At 41.9% G+C, this 11,109-nt stretch overlaps 2 protein-coding genes across 2 annotated transcripts; both read left to right on the top strand.

Annotated features, from left to right (window-relative positions):
• Positions 1-73: 73 nt before the first annotated feature.
• On the top strand, positions 74-5,430 carry LOC115748723 (E3 ubiquitin-protein ligase RING1-like). The gene is made up of 2 exons (XM_030685319.2): positions 74-1,400; positions 5,143-5,430. The coding sequence occupies exon 1, from the start codon at positions 239-241 to the stop codon at positions 1,367-1,369; it is 1,131 nt and encodes a 376-aa protein (XP_030541179.1). The 5' UTR covers positions 74-238; the 3' UTR covers positions 1,370-1,400; positions 5,143-5,430.
• LOC115748724 lies at positions 3,169-11,074 on the top strand. The gene is made up of 4 exons (XM_048282532.1): positions 3,169-5,050; positions 7,090-7,363; positions 8,340-8,470; positions 9,931-11,074. The coding sequence occupies exons 2-4, from the start codon at positions 7,235-7,237 to the stop codon at positions 10,712-10,714; spliced, it is 1,044 nt and encodes a 347-aa protein (XP_048138489.1). The 5' UTR covers positions 3,169-5,050; positions 7,090-7,234; the 3' UTR covers positions 10,715-11,074.
• Positions 11,075-11,109: the final 35 nt, after the last annotated feature.

Below are 11,109 nucleotides of genomic sequence, written 5' to 3' on the forward strand. Positions count from 1 at the left end.
TACGAAGAAATTAAGAATCCCTTCCTAATTAATAAATTATTTTCTTCCAAGAAATGGCTTTGTCGTGTTGAACTTGGGCGAGCGTTGGAACATTCTAGTCGGCACCAACCAAAGCCAATACACCTCCCGTCCTCGTTCCTGTCCACCGGCGCGTCATCATCCACCGTTTCTCTCTCTGATATTTATCCCTATCGTCCGGAGCAGGCGCCCCCCCTCTCTCTCTGCAATCTCTCTCCTCATGGCATCGTCTGGCGGCAGGACCGGCGCCGGTGGCGGCGTCGGCGGTCCGCAGCTCTATTTCTGTCACCAGTGCAACCGCACGGTCTCGATCAACCCTTCCCCGACCTCTGATCTCCATTGCCCGGACTGCAACGGCGGTTTCCTAGAAGAGTACGAGAGCCCCGACGTTAGCCCTATGCTCAATCCCTTCTTCCCATTCGACTCCTTCGGTGGCGGCTCCGCCGGTTCGGGCGGCAGCATAAGTTTCAGTTCCGGCACCGGATTTCCCATGCTCTTCACGTCCTCCACTGGCAGCGCCGGAGGCGGAGGAATGGATGATTTTGCGGCCCTCCTTGGGGGCGCATCGGCCTTCAACGACAGCAACAACAACAACCCGGATGCGTTCAATCCCCTACTCTTCCTCCATAATTACATCCAAACCCTAAGAGCCGGTGGCAACAATATTCAATTCGTGATTGACAACAATTCCGGCGATGGTGGCTCCTTTCGGATTCCCGGAAATATCAATCTCGGAGACTACTTTATTGGCTCTAATCTCGAGCAACTAATCCAGCAGCTCGCGGAGAATGATCCCAATCGCTATGGCACGCCCCCTGCGTCAAAATCCGCAATTAATGAGCTTCCAGACATCAAGATTACCGAAGAATTGCTAGTCTCAGACAATTCGCAATGCGCGGTTTGCAAGGACACGTTTGAGCTCGGTGAAGAGGCAAAGCAAATGCCTTGTAAGCATATATACCATTCTGATTGCATATTGCCCTGGTTGGAATTGCACAATTCTTGTCCTGTTTGTAGATATGAATTACCCACTGATGATCCTGATTATGAGCAAAAGAATAGGGGTCACCAGGCTCAGCAAGTTTCTGGTAATCGGGGTCAATCTGATGGATCTAGTGACTTGGCCGGTGCTCCCGCGTCTGGAGACAATTCTCAGATGCCACAGACAATGGAACGGCGATTCAGGATTTCGTTGCCATGGCCGTTTAGGACATTTGGCTCTCCTGCAGAGACGAGTGATAGTGGCAGTGGGAGTGGTAATAATAATGGAAACAACGATGGGAATTCAAATGCTGGGGACGGTGTAAATCGGAACTTTGAATCAGAAACCAGACAGGAAGATCTTGATTGAGGAACCTGTGGTGCTTGTCATCATAGAATGAGTGAGTTGTGTTTCATCTTTGTTTGGTTTGTCTGATTCATGCTTTTATCGGATAGACTTCAGTATTTTATTTTGGATAACACAAATTTGCAGTAGTTCAGTGTATTGTTTTGCTTCCTCTTAAGCTTAGATAAGAGACAAGTAGACGCATAATAAAAGGTGATGTTCTTACTGGTTTTATATGCATCTTCACGTAAGTGAACCTTGTGTCTGATGGAAAAAAAAAAAAACGTTGTGGTTTATGTTTAAACTTTATATGGATTTATGTTTAAATTTTATCCAAGTTGATTATAGTTGCGTCATAACCTTAAGCTTCTGTTTCTTCTTGTCGTATAATCTGGCTTTTCCAGTGAAATTGTAATTGGAGACATTCGTTTGGTTAATTGCTGTGGAAGTTTTTCTATGATAGCTCACATTCATCATTCATGAGACATTTGTTTAGTTGATGGCTGTGGAAATTTTTCTATGACAGCTCACATTCATTTTGAAAAGAGCAAGTCATGCAACAATCTTGTGGAGTTCATAGTTTTTGCTTTCAATTTGTACTGGATGTGAGTTCAATCAGTTCATGGATCATGCCCTCCTTTAAACCGAGATAATTAGTATTTTCTCGTGTAAAAGTATTTTCATTTGTCAGACTGATATTGAAGTGACTGCTTCGTTTTCCCATTATATGTATTATCAGCAGACCTCTCTGTTATGAATGGTATTGCTACTTAAAATTATTTGAGGATCAAACTGGATAAACTATTGTGCGCTTGGTTCATGCAGTTGTTCCGGTCAACAATTAACATAAGTGCAGGTTATAGTAATTGTTTCTTCATCTAGAATAGGGCTACAAAATAGTCTAGTTGTCAAAATGAGAGGATTCAGAATACACAATTAGGCTTGGAAGACTACGATGATGGCATTACTAGTTAGTCAATGGATGTTCTTGTAGCTGATTAAACATTTTAAATGTGTGGAGACTTGCTATTCTAGTTGTAACTTCTTGCTCATGAGAAAAAGAGAGGCTGGGAAAGAAAAAATGTTTAATGAAGGATGAATTTGATTTTGCTTTTGGTTGATGAAGGATTTTGTGGAAAGAACTCTGAATTGTGAAAATTCTTGTTGCTGACAGATGAAGTAGAGGTGTAAGTGATAATAGCATATAGGCACTATTATCATGACCGTGACTAGATGAAGGCTCCACCGAACTGTCTAATAATATCTCATCGAGAACCTTGAGAAACGAATGATCTCCTTCTTTATTTCAATTGCTGCCTCTAATCCATGCAGCGCTCCAGTTTGCAGATGCCTCTTGCTTTTTAAGACTTATCAAGCTAGCATCCTTTCCACAGAGGGGATTAAAGGACTGTTTAAAATGGGGAGCTAAAAGATGGAAAAGGAACAACATTGGGAGTTAGTAGTTTGGTAGGTCAATGGCATTTTAATGCATGGAGTATGATGTTCTAGAAGTACTAATACACTAAATCCTTGTGTTTTGTCCAAAATGTCAAGGGAGAGAGTTTATTAAAAAAGCTTACCACAAACTTTACTATAGGAACCCACCCATCGGTGGCCGCGATGGTTTGAGCTCGGTTCCTTTCACGAGAGGTCCTGGGCTCGAAACTCGTAGACGTCGGTGATTTAAGCGGGGGGTCGTGGCGGTGGGATACTGCGCTAGCTCCCTCCGAGGACTAGTCGTGCTCCACAGCTGGTTTGAGCCATAGCTCGCCGGTCGCGCGGACACCTCGGTTACAAAAAAAAAAAAAAACTTTACTATAGGAAAGATTGGAAGTGGCAGAACTGTAGGATTATTTGTGGGGGAAGATGATGGGCAGCTTTTGTATTGTCTTCTCTGGGCTCTTGCCTCGTATTTTGTCAAAAAGATGTGCCAATTCTTGCATTGTTTTTTCAACAAGAGACTCTATGCATCGCTGGGGAAATATAGGTCTCTTGTGTCTACTTCTGAGTCATTGTGCCTTTTCACTCCGTAGATGTACTGATTAAGTCAGACTGCTTTCAGCATCTTCTTCTCGGTAATTAGATATGAATCAAAGGAGTTAGGCTTGGTGTGGTCCCTTTGGCACCGGAATCTTTTTCCTTTCTGTGCTTATCTTGCTATGGTTCCTCCAACTGCCCTATTAAGTTGTCTCAGCTCAGGCCTTCTATACCTTGCATGCTAATTATCTCGCAACTATGTGCTCCCCCTTTCTGGGAGGGAAGCAATTGAGTATGCTAGTCTTCTTTCTACTTGCTTTCATTTTCAGGGAATACTCTGATTGTAGGTATTTTATTTATAGTGATTACTCTGATAGTCTTCTCGTTTTGACATTTTGTGTTGGTCCATCCTCACTTACAGTGTATTTGTTTCGCAAAAAGTAAACGATTTGAAAAACATCTTCCTAAGTATAATTGCTTGTATCGCTGTAAAAATGTACGAACGAAATAAAATTTGTCATCTGTGAAAATGCTTAGATATAAATTGTCGTTCATAATGAAACATCTTCATTGACCATTTATTTCAAGCGATGCAACGATCATTTTTAGGATTTTTTTTTTCCAAAGTATTCATTTTCCCTGAAACAAATGGAGCCTTAGTTTTATGTCGGTTTTCACTGTTTCTTCTTTTCTTAGCGTACAGTTTAGTCATAATTTCCAACAAAGAATGTGATCATGGCATATCAACACTTATAGAGAACTTTTGTTGAAGGAGTCATTTAGGGTCAAGGGCACTTCTAGGGGGCAAGTGTCAGCCTACAACTGCTTCATTAGTTCGATGTCCATGTCTTGCGTAACTTGTACTCTTTTGCTTTGTCTTCATGGTAGTTCATATTCTTCTGAAACCTTCTGTAAAAAAATGTGGAAGTTTGATCGATTGGCACTTTGTCCATATATGACGCCAATACAGTGCTGAAAGTGGCGTCCAATAGCTTTCTGACTGTTGATAACTAAGTCGGCAGACATCAGATATGCGAATAATTGTCTGCACTAATGTGTATATCTTTAGATGATTGGTGAATAGATCAAATGGACAGAGAAAAAAAGAAAGTTATTTATGGAACTTTTCTCTCTCTAAATGCTAGCCCACACAAGGATTTTACTTTGAATCCAAATTAGAGTGACTCGTAGAAATATCCTTGGAGAGTTGACGTTGCAACTTGCTCTATCTTCCTCTTGGGTTTAGTTGCTGGATTGAAATTCGAGTACCATGAAAACTAGTGCAATTCTTGGGGGAGAAATGACTTCTCTATTGGGATGCTAATGAGCTATCCTCATAGACTAATATGTGAGGTTTTGCTCTTGTACCATCATATCCAACATTGACATTTTGCTTAATGGCACAATTACTGGACAAACAGTAAAGTGATGTGCTGGTGGAATGATCTTCAAAAGGTCGACTTCTGTTCTCCTTTGTTGGAGATATAGATGCGCAAGTAAACATACAGTGGGTAGGAGTGATCACTGAACCTTGAGTTAGGAATAGCTGTGGAACTGGACGTGTAATTTAGCTCGACTAAAAGGAGAGGCTGGATGGTTTGAAGCTTTAGCCAGATGTTTCTATTTTATTGTTGGAAGGCATTCTACATGGGAAGTACTTTATAATCAGAAAGAGAAAAAACATGTTATAGATAGAGAGAGAGAGAGAGAGAGAGAGAGAGAGAGAGAGTATAACCAAACTGTATTCTTGGGGGCACCGTCAGTTTGTCATGGAGTTGCAACAATGGGCATGACTTCTGATTCAACGCTTTCTTTTGCAGGGAAGCATCTGTGGCAGGGGAAATTCAGCTTTGGACCTGTCACTATTCCCTAATTAAAATGCGCCTCCAGATGAGAGGTGTATCGAATACATTCATAGGCGAACCGCTATCTCCATCAGAACGTTGGGAGATTTTTTTTGTCATCCTGTTGATATACTATACTTTTGTTTGGGTGTCATTTGTTTCCAGTACTATGAATGTTTCTCATCTAGGAAGATGTATACCCTAGCATACATATGTTCAACGCCTCTTTTAAAGTCAATTCGAGCTAATTACTGTCTTGAAAAAGGATTTGCTCCCGTTGGAACTCTTCTTTTCGCTTTCTCCTGGTGCAAGAATCGACAGAGTTACCTGAGAAAGTCACTCGCATGGTCTTATCCTCTATCCAAATGCTAGAATATCTGTGTAGGAAGATGTTCAGTTCGTGCTGTATGTTCATCATTCTCCCCAAGGATTTATGAGCAGTATATTATCTTGTCCATGGTTCTGCGTTTCCTGGTACTGCATATTCATGCGTTTCCCACATATTTCTAGTATTGCATTCCACTCGGCGGCGCCGCGGGTACTGCATTTTGGGTGATACGACATCAGTTAATGCATTTTGGGTCAAACATTTCACCGGCGCCCTACTTTTATAAAGTATCAGTAGACGGTAAAGTCTGATCCCTGGTATGGTAGTATGGTAGGCTGTTAACATGCTCCATCTTCAGGTCTGAACAAACCTCAACATGTAATGCCATAGTATTCGAAGCCGAGGACACGCTTGATGAAAGAATTTCAAAAGCGGAGAATGGCGGACGGTATGTATGGTTAAATTGCGGGCTATACCCAAACTAGGGAGTCGAAATTCGAGTAGATTACTCGGCGGATGAAAGATCGACTTAGTCCGGCATTTAAGACAGTGAGAAATTGGATGTCAACATTTAAGAGAGTGAGAAATTGGATGTCGACTACGATTCGATACCCACGCATTAGCTCAGTCCCACTCCCTCCTAACTTTCTTTGAAAAAAAGCGCAGGGCTCTTCCATAACTTGATGCGTTTATGTGGGTTTTGATTTGTGCGCTTTGCCGAACACTTAATGGTGGGGGAATTCCCTCCCTGTTCTCATCAAATCAAGGAGAATCTGGCTTTCAATGTCGGACGGAAAAACAGGTGACCCTTCTCTATTGGCGGCTCGAAGATTGCAGTCTCCGATTATGACTGGGAAGATTTTTCCTCTTCTTTTTGACACTTCATCGGAAATTCGCAACTCATTTCACCAGATCGTGTCCGCGCGATTGACGGACAAAGGGAAACGCTTGAATAATTAAAATTAAACTTTCTTACCAAAAAAAAAAAAAAAAGATAGTAAATTTTTCACGTCATTTTTTCAGCTTTCATAATTTATAAATGCGTGCACTTCTCGTCAAGTCTACTCTCGATTCTCAGATTAATATTCTCATTTAATTTAATTACAAGGTTTGACTCAGGGATCGGAAAAAAAAAAAAAAGGATTGTGGAAACTGTAATCTTGTGTTAAATTAACGAGAAATTATTAATTACGCATTGTCACGTGACAAATCCCCAAAATAATATTGAGGTCAAAAGAGAGAGAGGGGAACAGTGAAGAAGCATCGAGGATCGCTCGCTCTGGGACGCGTCTCGGCTGATCATTACCTAACGTGAGCACCGACACGTACAAAAACTAAATCAAAAGTAAAGTCAAAATAAAATTTTGTGGGACCATTTCTATTTCCCACTCTTTCTTATTTTATTTTTGTTTTCACTTTAAATTTTGACAGAAAATCCATAAATTTTCCTGCCGAGGGAATATGCCATTTTTCCGCAGTTAAAATTCAGTCCGTCTCTCTCGATCCGCATTCAATCATTCATTTGATTCTTCCATTTTGTCGGTGCTCTTCTTGCTGTTCGGCGAAATCCATCGCAGAGAGAGAGAGATAGAGAGGGCTGCGCTTTCGCTTTCGCTCTTCACTGCCACGCTGCCGTCGAAGCTTTTTCCGCTTCATTAGGTCCGCGTTCATTTCTCCATTGATCTGGAGGGAGATCGATTCGATCCGTGAGGGTGGGGGATTCGCGGTCGGATCGGGGAGATGTCTCCTTCCATTCGCGCCGGCAACGGCTCGGAAGGAGCCGGAGCTGCTAATGGCCGCAACTACCTGGAGCACGAGGTGACGAAGATGGACACTCTCGCCGGGATCGCCATCAAATACGGCGTCGAGGTTTGTCGCTTTCTATTCGTGGTCCACGCGCTTCGTTTCTGTGTGCGCTTCCGAGTTCTCTGGATCTTGTGTAATGAGGGATGAGCATTGAGGTTGCTCCCTGAAGAGGAGATAGTTCGATTGGACTTTGTGGTCTGTATTCCGAAGGGAACAGCTTGAAGCTTGATTCGATTGCTCCACGCTTTTTCCAAAGAAAAGGAGTGGCATTTGATACTTTGTTGTTGGTGAAGAGTGAAGAGCACCTTTTCCAAAGTTCGTTGGTATAGTTTTGTATTTTGCTCCGGGATGAGTACAGGTTGCTGTCAGGACTTACTTTTACTAGCTATGTCAGAATGCTATAAGAGCTGATTCGAACCTGCACGAGCCTGTGGATGCTGGTGTCTCTGTGCGGATAAAGTCTCAGCTTAGGTTGTGTAGGCTTGGCTTTGCACAAAACTTTGGATGGGTTTTTCTGGATCAAATCCTTCATTTTCAATTAGAGTCGAAGTCATTTTCATGCTGACTTATAGAGCGGAATGTGTCATGGAGATGGAAGTAATTAATGAATTTATGGTTATTAGGTCGCTGTGGTTTCTGATGCCAATAGCCTATCCAGTAATCCTCTCATGGGGTTTGCATGTGACGGGAACTACTCTTTCTGCATCAACAATATGAAATGATATGCCTGTGATAGTCTTCTTGTGCTTCTAGGATCAGAAACTAATGTGGCAAGCCAGTATGGTCTGTCCTGTGTAATGGTTAGATTTACCCTAGAACATAGTTCTTCATTTTCAACTATCCAGTGTGTTGCACTTCTCCAGAGATAACATCCTTATAGTCAAGTAGCTACCTTTTGCATTCCTCCTCATGGGGTTTAGGTCACCAGAACAAGTGTTCCCATCTCAGAGTTGTGATATAGCTAAAGTGATGTGTGTCACTTAATGTGATTCACTCAAGGTTATCTTGCTCTTCTAATGGCTTTTATTTTTCTGCATAGGTCGCAGATATAAAAAGGATGAATGGGTTAGCCACTGATCTTCAAATGTTTGCTTTGAAGACGTTGCGGGTACCGTTACCAGGAAGACATCCACCTTCTGCCACCTTGTCTGATGGTTCTGGTTCTTCAAGGTATTGTGCACTGATGGTTTGTTATAATAAGGTCATTTTACGAAGACCAGACTCTTGTATTTCTGAAGCAAAAGACTGCAGAATACCGATGTTCGGTTGCTTTCTTCATAGGTCCCTATCTTGTTAATTATAGGATTGTGGTCTCTGCCTATGAGTATTTAGTGGTCAAAACCTTAAAAAGGACAAGGATAACCAGAACAGTTGGATACCTGACAAGCCTTTTCTTGTAACAAAGAAAATTATTTGATCATGTTGATGAGTACCTTATGAGTGCTTGATAAGCGTACGTAACAAACAATGACTCGAATTTATATGCATTTAGTACACGTGCCCTAAGAACAACCATTATATGGAAGTATTAAATTATCCTTATGCAGGTACATAGCAAAGTGCTTTAAGGGCACTTATCAACAAAGTCCTTCAAATGTAGCTACAGCACTACTAACTAATACAATGAGAGTCTGCAATGTGCTCTAGAAGACATCCCTCTGACCCTTCTCTGTGGGAGATGTCCTACCTTTTTCAAAGATATGCACATGGGCCGCAAAGATGTAGAGCTAATGTTTCTCTTTAAGTACTTAAGGATCTCTAATCCCCTAGATTTCCTTGGAGTTTTATAATTGCTGTCATTCCCTTTTACCACCACACAGTTTCAAAGTTATGCACATTTGAGTGCTTAAAGAGCAGCTAAAGTGCTAAGCTGGGCAACTTGATCCCTGATGAATGGGCCTTGGTGGTAGCAAAGTTAAGATTATTGTGCTTCTGTGAGGCCAAATTGACCAAAAAACAAGTAAACTGAAAGGAAAAAATTATTCCTGTCCTGTTTTGCAAAGACTTCAAGAGCAATTCCTGGTGGAAATATTTTCCAAGAAACAGGGAGTTGAATCCACTAAATTTGATGAAAAATACTGTTTCCAAATTTCCTGCTGATTTTCATTCCTACAGAAGTATGTTTTTTATTGCCATTGATATTATTCCTATGTGAGAACCACTTTCCTGGTGAAAGTTGATGTCACTCACTAATAACTGCTCATCAACTTATTCTCGTGCTTGTCTACTGACTGTGGCTGTGTGTAAAGGGCAGAGTTGTGGGGGGAGAATCTTGTCTTGGTTTACATAGAGTGAGATTGGCGGTCTTTTACTTAAATAGGAGTTGTTGTATGAGATGCTTATAAACTGAGATTGTCGAGGCTTCTACCTAAATGTATTGAAAGGGCAGATGAAAGAGGATAGAGATTTTCTGGCTGTTAGTCTGCATTTTACATTTCGATATGTGGAAAGAATTATAAATGTGTCCATATGCCAGACGCTCGCTAATGAGTACTGCTCCTAAGTGATAAAATAAAGAAGAATCATCAGTATTTGTGATGCCTTATGTTTCACTATTGTTAGGGGATCATATTCTGTACAATCATCTCTGCACATTATACCATAACTATGCAACTTTAAATCATTTGCAGAGAAAATGGGTGCAAAAAAGGTCGCTCACATCGCACCACCTCCAATGTCTTGGACTCCTTGGAGTCTCTAAGATTGAAATCACCTCAAAAGGTCACTTCAACAATGAACACCTTGCAAAGTTACTATGGCCTCGATTCGCAGAATAAAAGAAGCGCAGAAGGCATGGAAATGACTGTTTACGGAACAGGAGCTCCTTCCATTTATGACAATGGGTTACCCCCTAAAGCCTCAACTATGCCTGAGTCAACTTACAAGACTCAAAGTTCAGGTTTTTCCCAAGATGATGGAGTTGCAGACTTTGTGCCTCTTGGAGATTCTGGGGAGGATGAGGGAGAGAAATCTAGTGAAAAGTCTGTCCGGAGGCGTCAAAAGGCAGAACCGGATTTAGGGGTTGGGACTCCAGAAAGGGTGTTGAAAGAAGAAAACAGTGGTGGAAGCAGCAGCAGTTTCTCCACAATAACAGGAAAGGGTTTGGCATTGAGACCGAAGTCAGCCAGCCGAACATCACTGATTAGCGATGGGGAGTCAAGTTGGTCAAATGCTATCCCTCTTGGTATTGGGGATTCTATAATGGTCGATGATCTTGTTGGAGTACGGAAGGCTTCGAGCTTATCTAGCCTCCAGGATCAAGATGGCCGTAGGTCCTCATCCATTTGGCCAGCTTCGAAGTGGAACTTGAAAGCAGACTTGCCAGTACTTTCAGCCGCGTCCATCACTGGGCCACTTTTGGAGGGCCTCCCAATCCCAATATCTGGCCGTAGGAACAAAGCAGCTCTTGATTAGCCATAGAAAGCTCGCACATATACATCATATATTTACTTGGACTTTCGATTCAATGGAACAAGATATTTTTTGCCAACCTGATGCCACATTCATATGTCACGGCCCAGAAGTGGACATGGAGGAGAAGAACGAAGGAAAACCCTGGCGAGGTATAGGATATAGACATTCTGCGGACTCCACGATATGTCGATCGGTCAACAGCCTGAAACAGGCAAAGGCTATCGACGTCTATTCTCTTGTTGTACTTCCTAATATATGTAATCTCTCTTTCATTCAAATTGATTGGGATTTGTAACTACCGCAAATGCAATAATCTATGGTCAACTAAGCATTAATGAAGAATGTATCACCATTTGTTACTGTGGCCTGCGCCGGTGTGCTTTTGGCAGTGACTG

This window comes from Rhodamnia argentea, chromosome 1, assembly GCF_020921035.1.
Source record: "Rhodamnia argentea isolate NSW1041297 chromosome 1, ASM2092103v1, whole genome shotgun sequence".
Classification (NCBI taxonomy): Eukaryota; Viridiplantae; Streptophyta; class Magnoliopsida; order Myrtales; family Myrtaceae; genus Rhodamnia; species Rhodamnia argentea.

What these genes read in the sequence shown, in the direction of transcription:
- LOC115748724 (XM_048282532.1), top strand. Translation starts at nt 7,235, where the DNA reads ATGTCTCCTTCCATTCGCGCCGGCAACGGCTCGGAAGGAGCCGGAGCT. An exon ending in CCATCAAATACGGCGTCGAG is followed by an intron (nt 7,364 to 8,339) that starts GTTTGTCGCTTT and finishes TTTTCTGCATAG; the next exon opens with GTCGCAGATATAAAAAGGAT. An exon ending in GATGGTTCTGGTTCTTCAAG is followed by an intron (nt 8,471 to 9,930) that starts GTATTGTGCACT and finishes AATCATTTGCAG; the next exon opens with AGAAAATGGGTGCAAAAAAG.
- LOC115748723 (XM_030685319.2), top strand. Translation starts at nt 239, where the DNA reads ATGGCATCGTCTGGCGGCAGGACCGGCGCCGGTGGCGGCGTCGGCGGT.